The 24,206-nt window shown below is 45.4% G+C and overlaps 2 protein-coding genes across 2 annotated transcripts in view; one reads left to right on the forward strand and one right to left on the reverse strand.

Annotated features, from left to right (window-relative positions):
- Positions 1 to 213: 213 nt before the first annotated feature.
- On the reverse strand, positions 214 to 15,791 carry LOC119322953 (probable LRR receptor-like serine/threonine-protein kinase At1g05700). Its single transcript, XM_037596525.1, has 14 exons — positions 15,689 to 15,791; positions 15,298 to 15,609; positions 13,007 to 13,274; positions 3,201 to 3,691; positions 2,953 to 3,091; positions 2,708 to 2,779; positions 2,541 to 2,612; positions 2,367 to 2,447; positions 2,107 to 2,267; positions 1,741 to 2,012; positions 1,370 to 1,496; positions 1,070 to 1,138; positions 801 to 993; positions 214 to 712 (listed from the first exon to the last, which is right to left on the reverse strand). Exons 1-14 carry the CDS (start codon positions 15,789 to 15,791, stop codon positions 214 to 216), a joined length of 2,859 nt encoding a protein of 952 aa, XP_037452422.1.
- A 5,074-nt stretch (positions 15,792 to 20,865) lies between these two features.
- Positions 20,866 to 24,206, forward strand: part of LOC119354883 — a 31,988-nt gene continuing 28,647 nt past the window's right edge. The window contains exons 1-3 of the mRNA XM_037621637.1: positions 20,866 to 21,326; positions 21,431 to 21,629; positions 21,717 to 21,797. Of these exons, the coding sequence (XP_037477534.1) occupies positions 20,866 to 21,326; positions 21,431 to 21,629; positions 21,717 to 21,797 (741 nt within the window). The remainder of the gene's footprint in view (positions 21,327 to 21,430; positions 21,630 to 21,716; positions 21,798 to 24,206) is intronic.

Raw genomic sequence — 24,206 nt, forward strand, 5'->3', positions numbered from 1 at the left:
CGAAGGCATGTGCAACTTGCTGCAGATAAACCGTCGAGGTACGGTAGGCGGGAAGCTAAGTATCACAATTCTTTCAACTTATAAGAAATTATGGTAGTTGGGTGGAGGTGACAAAATTTAAACTAGAAAAACTTAATCTAATAACATTATCATGCTCATATAGATTCCTCATAACAAGTCAAATATAATTATATGGCTCATGGTAGACACCTCTCATCGCACGGCAGGTCCGGTGTCCATTGTTGGGACCCTGCCAAAATTATGCTCTTTCTCAAGTGCAGCTCTCTGACTTGAGTTTGTAGACTTGTTTGTAGAGTAAGCATCATCTGTCCAGTTTATGTCATCGCTATTTGTGCCGTTGTAGATGCCGCTGTCAGACCCACCGTCAGCCAATTCCTCCTCTAGATTGAGGCACTCTTGAAGTTGAGCAACGACATCGGTCATGGTGGGCCGTTCTGCCAATGCCTCAGTGGTGCACTTCAGCGCAATAACAGCGGCTTTCCACATACTATTTATGTCATGATCACCATGGATCCGCACATCCACCACACCCTCGATGTTTCCCTGTGCTAGCCGTTGTTGCACCCACTCGATGATGCTGATGGTATGTGGGGTGCGCAAGATGGGTGGCTTCCCAGTGACAAGCACAAGCAACACGATGCCAAAGCTGTACACGTCACTCTTGCTTGTGGCCCGCCATGTTGTCTGGTAGCTGCACAAACATTTCAAGTTTACCTAATACATACGCAGATCATGGCATGCTACACAAAGACTTCAAATCAGAGGGAGAGGGAACATACTCTGGATCCACATATCCTGGTGTACCAACGATTCTGTTTGTGGAAACATGTGTGTCATCATTGTGATGAAAAGCCTTGGACAGGCCGAAATCAGCAATCTTAGCCTCTAATTTGGCATTCAGCAGGATGTTTGTGGCCTTAACATCCCTGTGAACCAAAGGTGGATTGCACCCCTTGTGTAGGTACTCCAGCCCTGCACACCAGCAGTCAAGATTGAAAAACATAAACATTTATCAATAAAGGTGAAAACTCTGCTTTCAAGCACATACCTTGAGCGGATTCAACTGCAATTCGGAGTCTCTGTCTCCAGGGTAAGCATACCGCATTGTTGCCTTTTCCTGCGAATGATCCGACATTGTGAATGTCAGACTACTTATTCAGTTCACCATATAGATTAGTAATAGTTAAATATTGTTGGTTTGAAAAGAGCAAGTTAAAATGCACCGATCACCTTGCAATGATAGAATACATTTTTTTTAAACTGATTTTTTTCATTACCTGAAGTCTCTACATCAACCTAATATACATACATACATACATACATACATACCAGCAAGCAACTTGTGTACCTGAAATGTGCTCTTCTAGGGTCCCCTCTGACATGAACTCGTACACAAGTGCCATGTGCTCCCCATCCTTGCAGTATCCAATCATGGAGACAAGATTCTTGTGATGTATGAGGGTTAAAATTTGAACCTACACAAGTGACCCGAAAAATACTTCAAAAATTTATTTTCACAATTTCCTGATACTAATGCATGCCTAGAAACTTACTTTATTAATAATTTTAGAGGAACAATGGTAAAATATTTTCTTTATAATTTGAAATTTTACTAGTGTTCGTGTTCCGACAGCATGATTATGGCAAAGTTTCAAGACTTGTATAATATAGCGAAGCAAGAAACACAGAGAAACGGGAGTGCAGTTATGTAAATTCTACCTCCGTGAGGAATTCCTTGTCGCCTTGATTGGAGGACTTTGACCGAATCTTCACCGCTACTTGTGTACCATCCTCTAGTGAGCCTTCGTAGACATTACCAAACCCTCCCTTGCCAAGCACTCGTCGGAAGTTGTTGGTTATTCTCTCAAGTTCGATGTAGGTGAATTGACGAGTCTCCAATCCAAGTGGACTGTTCCCATAGCCATCCTTTTCTGTCCTATGCCCATCGTTTTTCATTTCTTTATGTGACTTGACGGAGTTGTTCATAGATTCTTCACATGCGGCAAAATGTAATGACAAACATTAGGACTATTCAAGGATGGGGAGGCATATCAGATAGTTGATGCGCTGATGCTAAATTCTCACCTGGATTTCTTTGTCTTAGAAAGAAAAAGAGCGCTACTGCCACTAATACCAGCACCACAATGACAGCTATAAGGACAACACCGTAGATGGCCAACTTGTTCTTCGTTTTAGTAGGCTGGCATGAATTGCCGTCAGTGCAAATGTCTGGGTTGTTGCCATGTCTACCAGAAAAGGAATTGGAGATTATTAATGACAAATAGTAATTAATTACTCGAGTTACATAGAATTGGAATTAGAATTGGTAGGGTGGGAGGGGGTACCTTAGATTCAGGCTGCCATCTTGAGTCCTTTTGAGGAGCTCAGGTGAGATTGATCCATTGAGGTGGTTGCCTGACAAATCTCTATAAATACAAATTACTAGTACTGTATACATGACTCAAATATTTAACATGAGGTCGCAAAAAATAGACTAAAAGATAAGTCGGCCTACTTACAAAATTGTCAATGATGTCAATTGCGAAAGGGCGCCTGGTATTGAGCCTGTCAAGTTATTGTTTGACAAATCCCTGCAACATAAAAAAACAAGATCTGTTCTCTAATCTTTTTTGGTACAAGCAGCAAGTAAAATGTCACCAAAATAGATCCAAAACCATTCACGTACAAGTACTGGACGGCCTTGAAATTCGTGAAAGAAGAGGATATATCACCATTGAGGCCACTAGAGGAAAGATTTCTGCAAAGTGCAAATATCGAGTGTATCAGATCCACTAGACTTGGTAGTTATGTAACCTGATATATATATCTCCATTAATTTTGCACTTCATGCTTTATTAACAGACCAGACAAAGCATTCCCTTCAAAAACGGACCATTGTTCCATATAGATATATGAATAATCAATTCTTACATGCTTATTATCCTTGGAGAGTTGTCACTGGTGTAGCTGCATGTCAGCCTTTCCCAGACCATAGTCTTTGGAACACATGGGTCACCCATCCAATTCTTCTGCACCTCATAATTCGCTTTGATCGCCATGATGGCAGATACTGCAGTTAATTGTTAATCACAACATGTTTTGATTAGCATGCGTGCTCGACCTGTGTGCCTAAAGAATTAATCATAAGCTACATGTCAGTTATTTGCATAGGAACGTACCATCCTGGGAGTCAGTGGCAATGTTGGTGGCGGAGATGACGGAGAAAAACTCGACGGCACTGATTACAGGTGGTAGCGTCGAGTTGGCGGTGGCGTACATGGAGATGTTGTACTTGTTGTCTCGGTAACGTGCATTTCCATTGGACACGAAGCCCGTGCCAAGGTAGTGTGGGCTAACAGGTTCGGGTAACTGCATGTCGTTAATGCTGATGTAGAACTGGCGCTCGGCGTTGCTAGGAAGCAATTGCAGCTCGGAGAAATGCATGATGATGAGATATCCTAGGGACTGGTTCTGGGGCTGAGGGTTGGGGCTCCAAATGATCTCGAGGTTCATGGCGGCATTTAGCGGCGTGACTGCCGTCTGCATCACCATCGATGGTACCTCGAAGACATCGCCATCACTCTGCACCGTCTCCGTAGTTGATATGCTGCTCCACATTTTTGCATCACTCTTAGGGAGCCATACACGGTCGTGTGGATCTACAGGGTACCTGATCAATCAATCATGTTTGTGGTTTGTATTAACAAACCCCCCACAAAGCAGTTCGCATTAAACAATTAACATCGTTGGCCTTTGATTTAGGAATGTTACAAGTAAACTAAAGCTTTAGATAGTGGTAGAAAAATCTATGATTTTCTCTAGTGCAATGCATATAGTTAAACTACTACTTTGAATTAAATATGGGAAAAGTATAACTTTTTTGTCCCTCAACTATTACAAAAATATAGACATGCTCCCTGACTTCCAAAATCAGCAAAACTTAGTCCCTCAACTTCTCAAACCAGATTAGTTTAGTCCCGTATACCACTTCGGGGGGTTTTCATCTGAGGTGGACACGGTTTTGACCAAACTGGCACATCACCCAGGTTTAACCACCACAACCCATGCCATTTTTCTAGAAACACAATCCATGTTATTTTAGTGTCCCCAATTCCTCCCCAGACGCGGCAAAGCTCGGTGAGATATATGTGGTGGAACGCTTGAGTGGCCGAAGTGAGATATACGTGGTTTCAATTTTCATGAATAACCAACTAAAAATGTGTTTATGAGACTATTCGTACTATAACAACTATGTATTTGTGACCAAACTATTTGTCTATGTATTCACATCTGACCAATTTTTTGTTTACTTCAACATATGAATTATGTATAGCTTATATGTAGGATGGGCGATACAGGTCCACCTATTCATTGGAACTGTTAGCATGGTGGGGTGAATAAAATTGTAATGTTGGAACAACTAGAATTGCATACTAACCTGCTATTTGTCTTTTAGGATAGTTCAGTGACCTACCTCGTTGTAAACTATGCACCCAAATTGTCTTGTTGTACAGATTAGTTGTATTCTATAGATTTTATTTTTGTAAAAAAATTATTACTCTTTAGTTACAAAAATCCAAAAGTTCATCTGAAGTTGTAGTACTAATTATATGTATCAGTTCCATGAGTAACCTAAATAATTTCTTCTTAAAATTCGTATATGCTATTCTCTTTGTATAGTTTCATACTATCATCATTTTTATCCATTTTTAGCATTTTTCATGGCTTGCTACCTATTCAAGAACAATTTCTTTATATACAGGATAAATGATGCATATCCATATCATTTTGTGTGTGCACTCATAACGTAAGTATGGAAAAAATATATTGCTAATAGTTGTCAAAATAGAGTAACTTGTACTTTCTCTCAAATGTAGGCCTGCAAACTGATATGTCGTAATGTACGCAATAAAAAATCCAAATTGCTCATTTGTATTATCCATATTGTATTATTTTGGTACGGAAATCTAACATGTTTCTGCAAGCTTCACAACTTTCACTACTAAATGTAATAGTTTCTAATTTTCCTATAGAAACATTTATGCGTCAAACTGTTATTTTAGCATATGATGTCTTGCCCTCAATGTTTATTCTCGTACCTGTCTTCGGAGCAGTCAACAGTTAAACTATGGTATTTCTTTCTTTCTATATTGATAATAAGTTAACTACCCGCAAAAAAAAAGATAATAAGTTAACTAACAAATGAGTTCACAGACGGCTAGGGTTTCTCGACCTCTCATCGGCGCCGCCGCCAGTCTGCCTCATCTCATGTTGCCTTAGGTCCATGGAGGCGTGGAGGACCTCGGCCCTTGCCGGTGGGAGGGTTCCTACTTCATGTTTACATGTTTTTTCAAGGCCGATAAGGGTTTGTGTCCTGTTCAAGAAGGTGTGGCAGCGGTGGCTCCCTGAAGTTGGCATAGGCTACTCCCTGCATTGCCCTCGTCCTTGTGGTGCGTCTACTACCGTTGTAGGGCGTGTGGAGGTGTGTCTCCGATGGATCATGTGGTATTCGGTCAGTATTGGTCTATGATGGATCTCCGAGGATCCATTTTTCTTTCGTGTTCGTTCATATGTCTACAAGTTTGATCTTTTCTATCTACGCTTCTCTTCATCATTGACGGTTGTTGTTCTGGTGCGCTGATCCTATGGAGCGTTAGCACGATTACTTCTCAACTATCTACTACAACAAGTTTTGTCCAGCTCCGATGAGGGAGGGCGATGATGGCGCCACGCCTTTGGCTCGCTCAAGTGGTTGTAGTCGTCGCTAGGTTGTCTACGAATCTGGCTGTGGTTTTTATTATTTCTGGTGTTCATTATACTGCCATGACAAATGATGAGTAGATAGTAAATTTTTCCATAAAAACATATCATTTTATTAATATAGGTGATACCTAAAAATATGGGATATATCATTTTCAACATTAACATCTACCTACTAAATATTTATCTATCAAGATTTTGCATTATATTCGTCCACTATTTGTTAAAGAACTATAAATACATTAGTATGTGTATCCATTTTTGTGTCCTTACTTCCACAATTTACAAAGTATGGAGGTCAAACAATACCAGCAATGCAGCATGTTGGTGGCTCGTTCTAGTTGAGGTAGCAATCTCGATATGATTTTTATTATGTTTGAAGTGTTTTGTAGTTCTAGTAAACTTTTATAATAGATCTAGGTGTTCTTTGCAAAAAAAAACACGATATCTTTGTTTGCGCCCCATAATAAACATTGCAAATGCATTGCTAATTTTTTTTGGTATTTCTACTATATGCATTGCAAATTATCGCGCATGCCACAACAATCCCCACATTGTCTTAACATGCACATTACAAAATCTGAACTGTATTCCTTTAATAAATAATGCTTCAGACCTACATTTTAGTTAAGCTTCAATGCTTACAATAATAGTAATTCCTCTTGGGATTTCCCTTGAAAAAAATATGTGTGCCAAATAACCACTTTAACATCTCTTGCATTATTGACGGATATTTAATGTCTCGGACATATTGCCTCGATTTTAGTAGATAAATACTGAAGTATTTATCCTCAAGTTATTCTGCATTGTGTTTCCACAATGCTTGTGAGAAAACTATATATGCGCTTCTGCCTATATGGCGATTTATTTAGTCTTTACTTAAACTTAAAAAACAAAAATTAAGTATGTTGGATCAACAACACAATATTCTTCATTAGTCCAGAATAAAGATCGCGGAAGTGCTAAATTTTTCGTATTGCTACTCAATGGATTGAACATTAACTTGCAATTTCTCTCGAATGACATTCCACCAAGATAAAAAGATCTTCTGCACACTAGAATTTGATAATATCTTGTGTTTGACACCAACTATGTCAACATGTTATGGATAACCATGCCCCTAATCTCAAATTCAGTTGCTTCCCACCGGTTCAACTTCCAAGACAAATTCATGTTTTTTTGTGTGTGGGAAGACTAACTCGTATTGGACACGTATACTTTATTGTATTAACAAAGACAAATAGTTGCATGCATTTATTTACAAGTGCAACATATATTTTTTACATAGTCATAAATTGATGTATTACTTAGCAAACATGTTTATCACAATAACTTAAAAAAATAGGCGGCTTGGTCATCCTATATAATTCATTCATGTTAATACAAAATATATATTAGAAGGGTGTACTAGTAGGCACGAAGAAGATATCATGGGATGTACTAATTCTTTCATGTTAATATTGGAAGAATGTAATAGTAGGCACCAAGAAGAGATCATGGGCTCGAAAAGTGCAAACTGTGGACGTGTCCATCGAAGAACATAAATAATGTAGTTCTACATCACAAAAAAATCAATAAATTGTGTACATACACAAATAGATATATAACACGTTTAGGGAAGTTTTCATAACAATATACTTTCATACGTGCCGGTGACCAAAAAACAATATGTAAACAAACATGGGCCATTCTCTTTTGTTGTTGTGCCGGGTCTTTTTTTGTGCAGCTTGCAAATCATAATATTATTAAACGAAATTTTACAGATCCCTAGTGAATATATATAAGTTTTCACCAAAAAATGATTTATTTAAACTTGGAAATATCATTATTTAATCATTTGAAATAAAACCCTCCAATGCATCCGTCCACCAAAACTTCGCTCTCTCGTGGGCATATCTAGCTAGTATAAGTGAAAGACTAAAAAAGGAGGTAGTATAAGTGAAAGGCCAATTAGTCAATAAGTATCAAACTCTAGAGGCATATTCTTAAAAATTATTCATGCTCAACAGAAATAAGTACTCTGTATCGGATGCAAGGCGACATAGTTGGAACTGGTTAATGTGTTGTTGATGGATATTACTTTGTGGCAGCCGCTAGCTGCCTTTGTAGGCTATCCATTTTTCTTTTATGGTGCAGGCTGTTCTTACTCAGACTATCGGAGCATAACCAATCAGCTCCCTAGTTGTATTTAGGAGGTCATTTGATTAAGCATAAGGTTTGATTGAAGAGGGATATGACGGACGTGATGGACAGATGAATTAGATTGGTAATTTTTTTTAGGGGAAATTAGATTGGTTAGTATAAGGTATGTGCACGGGAGGAGAAGGAACTAGACGGTTCTAGTGGGCACTTGCTAGGTATGGCTCCCGAGTGGACAATATAGTTCAGATTTCACTATTAGTTGATGTGCAACTTTCTCTTTGCCAATGGATGTGTGGATTTCACTATTTGCTAACTCGGCCAGCTGTCTAACAGTGGATGTGCAACTTCGAATGTTGTTCTATCCAACTGCCTAACAGTGATGTGCAAATTTCTCCCGTATCCCTGTGAATGTGTAGTTTTTCCTTGCTAGCACCCCGGCGAAACAACCCTTACTAGAGAGATGTGCAAAGTTTTTGCATATGGAAGCGTGTGAGGCCGGCCGCTCATTTGAGCGATCGAGTGCGCATCCATGATTAGATAATTACGCAACGAAATATGTGCTATTACTTGCAAGCATGGAAGGTGCAACGGACGTGTTTGGCTTGGACAATGTTGCATACGTGTGCAAATTGATTATGTTCATGTGCAACTTTTTTTTGTTAACATCATACATTCGTGTGCGACTTCTCTTTGTTGCATGGATCTGCATGTGCGACTGGATCGATGAGATTGCAAATATTTGCGTATAATATACATGTTGTGAAGGTATCAGCTCATGTGCGGGTCCACATATGGTTATGAACTTCTAAGAGCATCTACAGTCAGGTGTCTCAAACCCATCTCAAACGCTCGGTCAGACGGTCCAGTCATTTACCTCTCACGAAAATTTGACTCATAAGGACGCCTCAAACGTCCGGACTAATCGGCACCCCTCATATCCAACACAAATATGGGGCAGATATGAGGCGCCCGGGGGCGTCCGACATGTCGAACCCGGCCCTTGCTGGCCCACCCTACCCTAAATATATTCCTCATCCACTCGCCGGACCAAACCCTACCCACTTCACTCAACTCCCCTCCGCTACCCAAGCTCTCGTCCGACGATCTTCGGCCGTCTCCAGCACGGCGGGCAGCGAATCCGAGACCTTCACCTCCAGATTGGTCGACACAGAGCTCATCCCACACAGCCCCGAGGAGGAGATGGCCGTCCAGTTTGCGCTCCACCGCTCCCGAGAGGATGCCCGTGCGAGGCGGCGCTCGGACTCCTTCCGTCGGGAAACCATTGCGTCCACCGAAATAGCCCATGGATCCAGCGCTAGGTGTGGCATCGCTGGCTCGCTGGACGTGGTGGCAGGCGCCCTACCCTTCCGTTGGCGCCCCGAGGCCATCGACACACCATGGGCATCGTCGAACGAAAACATGGTGCAGCATGCCCACCGTGTGAGGCAGCGGGCGCGGGAGATGGTGGTGGACGTCGGCGAGGCAGTCGCATTCTCTAGCACCCCGTATGGTGTGGCAATTCGGGCACCACAACCGCGTCATGGTGGATGTTGCCGGCTCATCCCAGGATGGATCCATCATCGATCCAATGTCCACCGACACTGTTCGGGTTCTGGGCTCTGACGAGGAAGAGCAAGGCATGAGAGACGGCGGCATGTTAAGTCCGATGAGCCGGCTCGTGTCCCATGCCCTACTATACCTTTCCAACACGACCGGACGAACATTCTGGGGACCGCAGTCAGCAGCTAGACATGGGCATGGCGGAGCCGGATGAGCTCCGCTTAAAGATCAGTTTACGTTCCATCTAATAATATAGATCTGATGTGTGTGTTTGTAGAAATAAATATTAGAGGCGTGAGCAGTCACTGTCCGCGGACACGCCCGGGCGCGTCCGCGGACATTTGAGGGGTTGGATTAGCCCGGTCCGGCTGTAGATGCTCTAACGGTAGTTGTTTAAAGTTCTTCCAAACTAATGGTCACATGATTCTAACAAATGTGAGATTTTCTAGCTATTTTTTTCCGGCCAACCCATTATTTACTTTTAATAGACAAATAGGAGTAGAATCTAAGGGCTGTTATTAAAGCTCTCCTAAATTAATGGGTAGATGTTTCTAATTAATGTGGGATTTTCTAAACTAAATTCTTTATTTTTCTTTTGGTTAACTCATCATTTATTTTAAATATATAATATATTAGGAAAATAGCACTCTTTCGTTCATTTTCTTTATGTATTTGCCACATCCGTTTATTAGAAATATGCCCTAGAGGTACTCATAGCGATTATTCTATTATCGTGAATCCATGATTTTTTTTGTTCCAAATATTTCATGAAAAATAACATTTGTATTGATTGGTAATAATGTGATTTATTTATGAAATTCTATGCTTGAATGATTATTATTAAGTATTCTCTATTATGGAATTGATGTGAGGACACATATGAATATTAGACTAGCACATGTATTGGTTCATTACCATGTTTCGCAGGTCATGGACAAGGAGATGTCGAATCAATAATGTGAACACACGCTAGAGAACATGGGGTTGGACAGACCCAACATGAGACATGCATAGTGGGAATGTTTTGCAGTTGCCCCTTACAATGTGTAGGATATGTGCTTAGACCTGAGATTACTGCATGTACTTTGGATGTGTAGTGACCTATTTAGGGTTACCGAACGCTACTCTATAATTGTGGTGTTATAAAGCATGTATTGAGGCGTGGTGGATCAAGATAAAATTACCCCTCTATAATGACAGAGATATCATTGTGCATTTCGAGTGATCGGACCCAGAAATGCATGACCATGTTACTCAATATTAAAGAGTTGACCTAATAAAGGATTCCAAGTCATGTGATCGAGAAAAGAGAGGTCAAGATTGAGCTTGACAATTATCATGAGGCAAATGGAGTGGCATGTGGGTAACATTGTGAATGTTCAACTGATATGATATTTATGTGATTTTTTGGAATTGGCATGTCATGTACCAACTAGTGACCAAGTTGGAGTACTTGGATCATGTCCAAACGTGCATGAACATAAAGGGTTGCGCACTTAAGGGGTTGGAGCCTAATTCAGAGTAGGATCTGAATGAGAGTAGGCGCAGAGTCCCAATGAGCCTCTAACTTTGAAACCCATTACAGAGACGTCTATATAAAGAGAAGGGTACAAACATTTTTTGATTTAGCCAATTCACAGTTGCTGAAACCTAGGCACCACTTCCGCCACGCCGAAAGTCGCCCGTTCGGATATAGCAATCTGGGCGAGTGATATTACTCCCTAGATTTGTGGATACTTTTAAGGCATCGCACATGGGATACTTGGAAAAACTGCACAAGGGTTGAACTGGTTGCTCATGTTGGCTACATGATATGTGGTGTGCAGGGTACATGACATTTTTGCATGCCATTTAATGTTGGCAACTCTTCTAATGAATGTGTATATTGTGTGCCTGTAAAATATTCTAGCAATTTTTCTTCTTGCAGGGCTACTGTAAAAAAAATCCTACTGTGTACACAATTCACTAAAATAAAGTCTGTGTAATGAGCCCACCAACACACATGTTCATGCCTTTCGAAGCGTGTGCGTTGGACACCTCGTGAAACACGTTTTCTTACTACCACGAATCGGGTCGATGGGCCCCAAATCGCATGTACACATATTCTAAACTCGAATGATATAAAACTGACATCAAATTTATTGGTTTTCCATGTGAACTCCCTATGAGCCGTCGGATCCCGTGCACAAATTCCTATTTTTATCACTCCAAATGCACCCTCTGAGCTAACTGCGTCATGCCGACAATAATTGGTTCACTTAGGATGGCAGTTTGAGCAAACAAATTTGGGGCGGCAATTTATGTTTGTAGAGCATGACAATTCTCACGTTTTTTTGTTCATGTAGGGTCGTAATTTCCTTTGGGCCGCATGCTAAACCCTGAGCTGGAAATTTATTCATTTCTTTTTTTTGGCTGGCAAATCTCTTCATGCTACAGTTATGGCAAATCTCCAAAAATGCATGGAAATCACTCTTTTGCAGCATGGCGATTTCTGTCAATCTTTACACAACATGACAAAATTATACTATAGAACACGCAATTTTTTTACAAACAATTTTATAAGCTTTCATATGGTAATTCTTGAGCGTTTGCTGAGTGTTAGTTTAGTGAGCAGAAATGTTCGTTCGATCCTCCCTACCCGGGGAAATGATCATTCGCTCAAGTTAGCTTTCTAATGCAACATGAGATGTATATTGGGGCCATATTCTAAGTCAGGTCAGAAAACCTAGCAGGATATTTTTGTAACATATGATGAGGGATTGAGATTTTCATAATTAGTCGAGTATGTTTTCATTAATTAATCTATCTATATCTATACCTCTATCTTTATCGAAAATATCTATACCTCTATATCTGTATCTATAGTAATGTTATTCATCACCTAGGGCGCATAATACGTTATTTTGCACCCGCAGTAAGCTTATGACCGTTTCATAAAAAAATAAGTTTGATATACAAATAGTTATGTTCATATTGATTGAATACTTAAAAGTTGGCATAAGAAAACCAAAAAATAAGTCATAATATGTTATTTTCTTATGTTCTCGTTTTACTTCTGACTTCAGACAAAATTTAGGGGATGTAAAAATACAGTGCAGTGATGCGCGATCCTTTATTTCTATATCTATACCAATATAAAAAGAGTGAGTGTAGAGAGATCCAACAAATCTCCCCCATCCAACCGCATATATCCTATGGTCTACGTCTATCTAATGTTTAGCGTCCTCCACTAATTAATATCATAGGCCGGAGGTCAACCTCCTTTTCAAAAAAAAAAACTAATTAATATCATACCTAGTATCAAAGTCAGGATGATCAAAGTAATTATATCCTAGTACCTAACGTTAATATGAAATTTATATCTTGCCTAATATATTTTTCAAGTATATCTTGTCTACTAAATTACTGTGCAATACTGTTAATATCTTACTTATTATTAACATGAATTGTATGTACACAGTTAATAGTATAGTTCTCTAACAGGAAAAGGACAGAGTAAAACAACTGAAAATCTTTTCCGCACCTGACGATGTTGGTGTCCGGGGGCGCGAGGTTCAGCCTGTGTTCCAGAACGAGACCCTTCGTCAAATTTGCCTGCGGGTAGAACTTCTTCTTCAGCGGCCTCAACTCCAGGTCCGAGATGAAGGGCGTCCCGGCGCCGGTGTTCAACAAGCACACATGAACAAACTCGTCCGGCACAAACACGACGGCCTCGGCGGTCGCCTCAAGATCTGGCTTTGAGATGTTTACGGTCTGCCAATAGTTGACACCGACGTGCATGTTGGCGCCGCCTCACCTCGCAGCGCTGCTTCTTCTCCTACCTTGAGCTGCCTCTCACAACTCAACCTCCATCTATCTTTCTTTCTCTCAAGAACACATGAGAACACACACGCACACATGCACCAAGAGAAATACAATGACTTTGCCAAAAGCACTTTCTTGGTGGCACACCGTGGCTACATGTTTACTTCAGCCCTCTCGGCCTCGGCTCAAACAACAAGCTTTACATCTCTTATATAGAGACTCACGCGCACACACAGCCACGGCCACACCGGCCACTAACCCACGCATGCACGGGCCAGCCGCCACTCTCGGCTGCTAACCCACTAACCCATGTACTAACTAATTCCTAAAGTCTCTCCATGATCCATATGGCTCGGACACCACCTCTGACCACTCCAACTACATGCATGCACAAACTACTTACCCAACCATTCTATCGGCTAGGACCCAACAAACTGAACGACCTGCCGGTTCACCCGACTCAACTTGATGCGGTCCATCACGCTCCAGTCTTCGTCACGTCTTGCCGCTTCTCGTGACCTTGTCGTACCTCACAGCATCATGAGCATCTTGTCATGCTCGCCCCATCACATGGCCGCCCGGCATCTCGCCTTCTTCGTGCACAACCAAAGCTTCACCGGCCTACATCACCCTACTACCATCTAAACTACATGCAGATACATGAATCAAGATTAAACCTAACATTTTCCCTCCTAATCTTGATTCTTCAATCTTCACGCGGCTTCACCCGCTGCCACTTGACGACGCCATCGCGGCGCCGCACAATTTGTCGTGGACCGACGCCATCGCAGCGCCGGCGTCCATCACCATGTCCTCTTGCCGCACGCGGCGGCCACCTCTTGACGTGGAGGACGTTGTCGCAATGCCGATCACGATGCCGTCTTCGTCAAGCGGCATTGCACCGCAACTTTTTTTTTGCTGGCTTAACACCAACTTTCCATGATGACGATGGCATGACACCACCGTCGTCGGAATCGCACCGACTCTTCTTGTGGCAGCTCCGCACCACCATCTTCACATAGCGGCACCGCATGGCCACCCTACTTCTTCTTGCGCTGTCGGCCTCCATCGCGCCACAGCCGACGCCGTCGCAGCGCCGGTCACCATGGACCATCTTGTCGTGGATGACGTCCTCGCGACGCCGACCATCACACCATCATCATATTGCGGCATCGCACCGCAATCGGCCAGCAGCGGCATCGCGCCGCCAACGGCCTCCACCTTGCGCCACCGTCCTCCACCTCACATGGAGTCGGCCGCGCCGCCGTCGCCGCCTCGGATCTACCGGGGCTCTGATGCCAATTGTTGGCGCCGCCTCACCTCGCAGCGCTGCTTCTTCTCCTACCTTGAGCTGCCTCTCACAACTCAACCTCCATCTATCTTTCTTTCTCTCAAGAACACATGAGAACACACACGCACACATGCACCAAGAGAAATACAATGACTTTGCCAAAAGCACTTTCTTGGTGGCACACCGTGGCTACATGTTTACTTCAGCCCTCTCGGCCTCGGCTCAAACAACAAGCTTTACATCTCTTATATAGAGACTCACGCGCACACACAGCCACGGCCACACCGGCCACTAACCCACGCATGCACGGGCCAGCCGCCACTCTCGGCTGCTAACCCACTAACCCATGTACTAACTAATTCCTAAAGTCTCTCCATGATCCATATGGCTCGGACACCACCTCTGACCACTCCAACTACATGCATGCACAAACTACTTACCCAACCATTCTATCGGCTAGGACCCAACAAACTGAACGACCTGCCGGTTCACCCGACTCAACTTGATGCGGTCCATCACGCTCCAGTCTTCGTCACGTCTTGCCGCTTCTCGTGACCTTGTCGTACCTCACAGCATCATGAGCATCTTGTCATGCTCGCCCCATCACATGGCCGCCCGGCATCTCGCCTTCTTCGTGCACAACCAAAGCTTCACCGGCCTACATCACCCTACTACCATCTAAACTACATGCAGATACATGAATCAAGATTAAACCTAACAGTGCAGATCAAAAATGGGTAGACTGCCGAGGCCGTCGTAGTCGCCGTACATGAAGGAGGCACGGAGGAGGTACTTGCCCCCGGGCACGAGGGACCGGAGCGTGTAGCAGTTCCGCACGCCGTCGGGGAAGCTGCGCACGCTGTGGTAGCGTCTCGAGAGGTGCGTCGGCCTGACCATGTACTGGGCGGAGATGTTGTGGGTGGAGCCAACGTTGCCGATGAAATCGGTGTCGCTGGTGTACAACAGCTTGGTGGTGTCGTCCACGTAGCTCGTCGTCTTCCCGGCGAGCCCGCAGTCAATGCTTATGAAACCTGCCATTGACAGTACGTGGACGAACTCCCGTGAGCTAATTACATTGTGGAATAGCCTTACTAGGGATTTTGAGCTTACCGTTGACGTCCGGCTGGGCACGAGCTTGGAGTGCGCCGCCCGTGGCAGCGACGGCGAGGCAGAGAAGAAGCAGCCATGGACTTGCCGCCGTTGATTGCTCCATTGCATATGCAAGAGCAGTTAATGGGGCCTAATATACCTTGTTGGTTTTCGGTTGACAAACCCCGGCGTAATGATCACATCAACACCACCATGATTGACAACGTCCGCTGCACATCGTTGTTACCAGTACACAGCCTGCACGGCGCCGTACGTACGCGTCCGACTCGAGGGGGCACACGAGGAAGTTTGCACGGTGGGTTACTGACGGGTATACCCTACCCTAACCTTCTCTTGAAATCTTGTTGTGGTGCCAAGAATTCAGTGAGAAGCGGGTATCACATTGGGCGAGAGTTGGCTTGCTTTACAGCAAGGCGACGTGCTTGCTGGCCGGGCGCACGACTTGGAAGACCAGTTCCGGGCTCGGGTCTTCATACCTTTTCTCCTGACTTTTGCGCCGATCTAAAGGTTAGAGTCCTCCAATATTCCTCTGATAATCGTTTGAATTGAGACCCTTAGATGAAAAGGGCAATGGAGTTGAGCAAGTCAACTCCCATCTCTTGTACTTTGTGATGTCAATATATGGTTAGTGCGGATATGGGGCGGTTGTAGCCATTGTTTTGAACGTCTCAGTTTTTAAATTTTACTTCACCTAGCCATAACTTCCGTCTTGTTTGATTTTGCTACTTGCCGGTGTGATTATTCATCTGTATGTGTTGGTGTTAGCTTTTTTTTTTGGACCATGCAAGAGAACTGCATGTGATCATTATAGAAGAAAAAGAAACAGGTACCAAGTCCTAAGCAACATACAGAGAAGCGACCAAAACAAGATGAAGACAAGGGGCAACACAAAGTTATACAAACATGGATTCAAAGCACCTAGCCCCTGCCTTAAAGTGTTGGTTTTAGCTTTGTGCATGGTAGTTATACTAAGGTGGATGTATGCTCATTGTGCTTCTCCCTTGATGCTTCATTTTGAGTTAATAAAAATCCATCTTTTTAACAAAAAGGATACCTCCTTCCCCCTAAAGGGCCATATTGATTCGTAGGAGGTTTTATTCCGGATGGACCCCGTCTGGCAAATCTATTCACTCCACAAACTCTCTCGTGCACATTCACATTTTTCTATCACGAAGGATCCCTATACATTGGTGGATGCGTCCACACACGCCCGTTGGCAGTAACTCAACGGTCCCCATTTCCTCCTGTCCACAACCACATTCCCCATATCCGAATACCCAATTTCGTACAATGCATGCAACAACGTAAAACATACGTAGATCAACACCAAGATTGAACGAGAAATATAGATAGACTGTTTCACCGGATTCTGCTTCATACAAGATATTCATATAGGTGAGGCGGAGATAACCATTTTCGGGCCCTTGCCCTTGAGGTCGGTGGCGCGACGGTCCATCTCCTTCGTATACACACACACACGGCGGGAGGATCATCGTCATCGTCGTCGTGGTGGTGTTGCTCTCAAACAGCAAGGAGTTGTAGCCTAATAGGCGACGGATGGTGCGGGCCTGTTCCCGCGCGTCGTGTGTCGACTTCGCACTCTCCTTCTCCCTCACAAGGTGCTCGGACGCCTTGAGCTCGAGGAGGAGCACCTTCGGGTTCTTGCGCCATGGCTAACGAGCGCCACATGACCCCGAGGAGGAGCGCCTCCTCTGGTCGACGGGGATGAAGAGTGCACGCTGGCAGAAAGAGCCGGGCTCTGCCGCACACGCTCCCCATTGTCGCTCGTGTCGGGCCGCCTTTGCCTCTAACTCCGGCATGCACATGCGCACAGGGGCCATGGGCACGAGCACACACCGTTGCCTGGGCAGTGCTGGTTCCGGAGGGGAATGTGAGACGAATGCCATGCTCCTCATCTAGAGCGGCATGGGGCGGGACGGGCGGGGCATCGGATGGGCGATCGTGTCCTACGTTCCGTTGGCGGGACCCGCAGGAGCTAGCGGTAGATGCTGTTAGAATAAATTCGAGGCATACCGTCGATCATTTGAGGACCAAGCAATCACACGAGCACAACACCGAGATTTGTTAACGAGGTTCACCGATATGGCTACATCTCCGGAGCTTGACTATGGGCGCTCCTCCCCATGACACCGCTACAATACCGCACCCGGTCGCCCTGGACACCGGCACAAACCGCCGGCTTCTCCTGCGTTCCGGTGCTATTATGTTGGCATAGGTTACATCGTGTGCCTATCCCTGCTATATATGAGAGGCCTAGGATACAAGTGTCCTATTAGGACACGACTCCACATCCTATGTAAACACAATACAACTCAGAGTCCAACTGTAACCTAACTTGTACACAATATTCGACACAACTCTAACAAACTCCACCTTGGCGAATATTCTCCACCACCTTGAATTCGTCAATGCGTCAAACTTCCATGTACATTGGACTTGAGCTTATCCCATGAGAACCGCTGCTACTCCAAAGACTCCATGTGACTCCACCTGCAACTTGTAGTCCTTTCTTTTCTTGACCACAGTCAACACTCGAGCAAAATTAAGTTTCTCGTTACTCTAATTTGTGCTCCCAACTTCCAGGGTATCCGTCCAACGCCATCACACACTGATCACCGACCTGCGTGAAAGTGAACAACTCACATATTGGGTGTCACACAAGAGTTACCTGAACTCAACATCATCGCTCCTTTCTTGACCGTCTGTCTAAAACTTGAAAAGATTTCACCGTTGCTTTTACTCATCCCAAGTCAAATTTGCAGTTGTCTCACCACATGTATGACCACCAGAGCCCTGGCCCGTCTCCATGTCCCGTGCGTACCGCACGCCTCGCCGCTGCGTCGAGCCTCCGCTGTCCCGATCGAGTCTCAAGGGTCGCGAGCCCACACCACTCAACCCCCACTGCAGAGTACCACCGATCATCACCGACCGATGACGAGTTTCACGCTTCCATCAGACTACTGGGCTCCAGTCCGAACTGCATGTCACTCACTTTTTCCGCTGAAATAGGCTTCGACTCTCTGACGTCTTACGTCGTAACCCCTCAATCAGCACCGAATGAAGTCTTCCGTCAGACTCCAACTCCACCTTCAACATGACTCCATGGTAGATCATCAGCCCACCCCTGCGCCTCATCGACTTCAAGCTCCGTGTATACGTCCCGTTCCTGCCTTCCACCAGAGTCCGACGTGACCACGTGTGCGTGTATACCCGAGCAACCGAACAGATTCCAACGCTTGGACCCAAGTGCCTTCTCCCGGCCTGCCGCTCGATAGGGCCCAACACACCTTGGCCAGCCGCGTGGTTCCCCTGGCTGCTTCCGTGCGTCGCCTAGCGCCACACCTGCGCCACCGCCCTGGATGCCTGCCCCGCGCGCCGCTTTAGTCGGATCCTCCTGCTGCGCAGCGAACGTGTTACGCCGATACCAATTGCTTCGATCTTCCAGATATCGATCCGTAGTCTCATCGAACCTTGCTCATGATACCACTTGTTAGAATTAATCCGAGGTACGCGATCGATCCAATAAGGAACAAGCAACCAAAGCACAACGACGACACCGAGATTTGTTAACGAGGTTCGGCGAACTCGCCTACTCCCCGGGGCAATGACTACGGGCGCTCCTCCCTGAGATACCGCAACACCGGCCATCCGGGCGCCGGCACAAGCCGCCAGCACCCCCTTGCGAGCCTGCCGCTATCTAGTCGTCATGGGTTACAACGTGGGGTGTCTCCTCATATATAAGAGGCCAAGAGTACAACGTGTCCGACTTCGACACTACAAGTATCCTACCCACACTACAACACCAAGTCCAAGCGTAACCCAACTAGTATAAAATATTCGACACAAACACAATAGATGCAATGGAGTTCAAGCTCCCGTCGGTGTCCCGATGCGAGCGGTAGATGGCGAGCTCCTCTTGCCCGCGTGTTGCTGCTAGTTTTGGAGTCCCCGTCCTTAATAAGGTCGTCCCAGTCAATGGGTATCAGGTTCGCTGCCAGAGTCGTGGCAGGGACTTGGCCATGACGGGAGGGGACATGCATGATGGATTTGAGAGGAAGCAGAGAAGATGAGGGGAGCGGAGAGTGCAGCCAGTGGGATGGGCTGGACGTGCAGATTGCCCTTTTGGGCACGGGAGATGTGGCCATCCTGGAGCCAGATGACAGCGCCGTTCTGGAGCCGTCGGCCGTGACCTCGGATCCAACTTTGGTGGGGCAGTCCTGGAGCTTGATGTCGACGCCGCCCTGTACGTCGGAGCTAGTGTCCGCACTGGCCTCCTGGATGGGCCCCGAACCCTGGTCACCACTCCATGAGCATCTGCAGGTGTCGCATGCACCTCTGGCGGTACATGGCCCGCCCCAGGCGGCACCGGCCGGCCTGTGGCAGCCCCGCCATTCATCAACCTCATCAAGGACGACGGCAGCGGCGACGAGAGAAGCCGATCTGGGGTTGCATTAAGGTTTCTTTTTTGTTTTCTTTAGTTTTAATTAATGTTGGGGATATCGCTTATCGGAAACTTATCAGTCAAACCATGATAAAGGATAAATCGTCCAGTTTATCGGCATATCGGCCAATTATCGCCATACCGGCTAATTTATTACCGATTTATCTTATCGGTCTCACAATGGTACGCGATAAATCGGCTGATTTATGGGAATATCGGAAGATATTTTGAACAGTGGTTTTAATTCAAGTTTAATGGACGGCGGGGAGTACTTCTAAACTAAATTTGGATTTAATATATTATATAAGTCTAAGTTTCATTTGTTTTATTGTTTTTATGTTTAAATTAAGGGTAAATGACCAACATGATGTATAATGTGTCAGCCACGTTGTACGTGCTCGGTTTGGATTGTTCACCCTAAACAGACGAAATCCAAACAAAACGAACGTCTGTTTAGCGGTGGTGCGTCGATGTTGGCATTTAAACTTCCCTCTTTTCTCCTTTTCTCCTTGGAGGCAAGAGTTCAATCAATCGCTAAACTTCCACCTTTTCCCCTTCTGACCTCGCCTCCGTCGTTTGGGGTTTGGGATCGTACGTTAAAGTTGGTCTTTAAACTTCCCCTTTTCCGAGAGTTCAGTCAACAACCGCCGGCTAAGCTTCCCTTTCTCGGTTTCTCCCCTTCTGACCTCGCCGCCGGCCAATCGGGGCATCCGCCATGGCCTACGTCCATCCCCACAAGCGCCACTCGAGCACCTCCGAGCCCGCCCCAATCCCTTCCCCGCCCACTTCCTCCCTCCATTCCCTCTCCATCTCCTCCCCTCGCGGGCGTCACCACGTTCCCCCGTCCAACAAGATCATCCACGCCGCAGACTGCGTCTCCCGTTGGTCCCCGCTCCCGCCCTTCTCCGACGACGCTGAATCTGTCCGCCTCGAGACCTCCCCCTGCTACACCGTCGAGCGCATGTCCGGCGCCAAGCCCCTCGTCCTTGCCCTCTCCTCCCCATCCTCCAGCTCCACGGAGGCCGAGGTCGCGGCCGTCGCCATCACCGAGAGGTTCTTGCCGGACCTCCTAGACGCGGTGGAGAGGGCGAGGGCGAGGACGCACGATGTGCCGAGGGATGACGAGGAGGCAAAACTCTGTCTGGTGGCAAGGGTGGGCAAGGTCTTCTTCCAACGGTGAGTCTTCTTTTATCCATCTCACTATTCCATCCCAGTTCTTGGATCTCTGCTTCGTGTCACATACTCACATCGCATTGTGATTAACGCGCGCCACCACCCAGTTTTTGTGTTGATGGATCGCTCGTCTCCCTGGACGCCGTCCGCGACCTCGCAGAGGCAGGGGCAGAAGGATCCAATAGCCAGGTCCGTAAAACGTTCTATACGAATGTACCCAGTGATTTCTTGGATGATATGGAGCGATTCGCTGTGAAGACGATGGGCCTGGAGTTCGTTTCAACAAAAGAGCACTACCATGTCAAGGCTTATGCATCTAACAATTTGAGAATTATCCCCTGGTTGGTGTTTAGACGAGGGTGATTGACTTTGCGGCCTATAAATATCTGATAGGTGGTCGACAAGCAGGGAATGGTTTCCAAGATGTCTTGCAAATGCACTGTGCAAGAAGATGGGAAGCTTGCAATCTGCAAGGTGTGCTTACCATGCTGTCCTTTCCTGTACATTTGATTTTCAAAACTCAGGGTCACAGTTAAACTTTTAGCACTACAATTCATCGACTGTATATGGAATTATGGATCCCTGCTAAATAGTATAATACTCCCTCCGTCCGAAAAAGCTTGTACCAAGCTTGTTCCTCAAATGAATGTATCCAGCATTAACTTGATGCCAGATATATCCATTTAAGGATAAGCTTTTTCGGACTGAGGGAATACTAAACAGCGTGAAATACCAGGATTGCGCATGGTTTTATTCTTTTGTGCCTGACAATCGAGAACCACAAGACTGTAAAGATACGTAACCTATAAGTTAGTATTCATCGACACCATGTATGATGCTAACTTTTAGCTCTCAATTATCATGCTTGTCTTAATTCAAAGGAACTTTTTGGGCAATTAAGATGAATGCAGACCTGATATTTGCTAATCCCCTCCCCCTCCCGGCCGCTCCCGCGAGCGACACGAAGGGAAAACCCTAGCCGCCGGCTCCCGAGCCCCCCTCCCTGTTGGGCAATGTAGTAATTTCAAAAAATTTCTATGCACACTCAAGATCATGGTGATGCATAGCAACGAGAGAGGCGAGTGTTGTCTACGTACCCTCGTAGACCGAAAGCGGAAGCGTTAGCACAACGCGGTTGATATAGTCGTATGTCTTCACGGCCCGACCGATCAAGCACCGAAACTACGTCACCTCCGAGTTCTAGCACACGTTCAGCTCGATGACGGTCCCCGGACTTCGATCCAACAGAATGTTGGGGAAGAGTTCCGTCAGCACGACGGCGTGGTGATGATCTTGATGTTCTACCGTCGCAGGGCTTCGCCTAAGCACCGCTACAATATTATCGAGGATTATGATGGAGGGGGGGCACCGCACACAACTAAGAGATCAATGATCAATTGTTGTCTCTATGGGGTGCCCCCTGCCCCCGTATATAAAGGAGCAAGGGAGGGAGGCGGCCGACCTAGGAGGAGGGCGCGCCAAGGGGGGAGTCCTACTCCCATCGTAGGACTCCTCCTTCCCTTGTTGGAGTAGGAGAGAAGGAAAGAGGGGGAGAGGAACAAGGAAAAGTGGGTTGCACCCCTTGTCCAATTCGGACCAGAGGGGGGGGGGGCACCTCCTTCCTTTTGGCCTCTCTCCTCTATTCCCGTATGGCCCAATAAGGCTCATATACTCCCCGGCGAATTCCCATAACTCTCCGGTACTCCGAAAAATACCCGAATCACTTCGGACCTTTCCGATGTCCGAATATAGTCGTCCAATATATCAATCTTTATGTCTCGGCCATTTCAAGACTCCTCGTCATGTCCCCGATCTCATCCGGGCTCCGAACTCCTTCGGTACATCAAAACTCATAAACTCATAATATAATTGTCATCGAAACCTTAAGCGTGCGGACCCTACGGGTTTGAGAACAATGTAGACATGACCGACACACGTCTCCGGTCAATAACCAATAGCGGAACCTGGATGCTCATATTGGCTCCCACATATTCTACGAAGATTTTTATCGGTCAGACCGCATAACAACATACGGTGTTCCCATTGTCATCGGTATGTTACTTGCCCGAGATTCGATTGTCGTTATCTCAATACCTAGTTCAATCTCGTTACCTGCAAGTCTCTTTACTCGTTTCGTAATACATCATCCTGCAACTAACTCATTAGTTGCAATACTTGCAAGGCTTAAGTGATGTGCATTACCGAGAGGGCCTAGAGATACCTCTCCGACAATCGGAGTGACAAATCCTAATCTCGAAATACGCCAACCCAACAAGTACCTTCGAAGACACCTGTAGAGCACCTTTATAATCACCCAGTTACATTGTGACGTTTGGTAGCACACAAAGTGTTCCTCCGGTAAACGGGAGTTGCATAATCTCATAGTCATAGGAACATGTATAAGTCATGAAGAAAGCAATAGCAACAAACTAAACGATCAAGTGCTATGCTAACGGAATGGGTCAAGTCAATCACATCATTCTTCTAATGATGTGATCCCGTTAATCAAATGACAACTCATGTCTATGGTTAGGAAACATAACCATCTTGGATCAACGAGCTAGTCAAGTAGAGGCATACTAGTGACACTCTGTTTGTTTATGTATTGACACATGTATTATGTTTCCGGTTAATACAATTCTAGCATCAATAATAAACATTTATCATGATATAAGGAAATAAATAATAACTTTATTATTGCTTCTAGGGCATATTTCCTTCAGTCTCCCACTTGCACTAGAGTCAATATTCTAGTTCACATCGCCATGTGATTTAATACCAATAGTTCACATCACCATGTGATTAACACCCATAGTTCACATCGACATGTGACCAACACCCAAAGGGTTTACTAGAATCAATAATCTAGTTCACATCGCTATG

This window comes from Triticum dicoccoides, chromosome 1A (assembly GCF_002162155.2).
Source record: "Triticum dicoccoides isolate Atlit2015 ecotype Zavitan chromosome 1A, WEW_v2.0, whole genome shotgun sequence".
In the NCBI taxonomy this organism is placed as follows: Eukaryota; Viridiplantae; Streptophyta; class Magnoliopsida; order Poales; family Poaceae; genus Triticum; species Triticum dicoccoides.

Bases quoted from the DNA above. Each gene is read 5' to 3' on its own strand.
- LOC119322953 (XM_037596525.1), bottom strand. From the start codon at position 15,791: ATGGAGCAATCAACGGCGGCAAGTCCATGGCTGCTTCTTCTCTGCCTC. The intron at 2,013-2,106 runs GTGAGAATTTAG...CCGCATGTGAAG, and splicing joins TCTAAGACAAAGAAATCCAG to AATCTATGAACAACTCCGTC. The intron at 994-1,069 runs GTATGTGCTTGA...GCTGGTGTGCAG, and splicing joins TGCAGTTGAATCCGCTCAAG to GGCTGGAGTACCTACACAAG.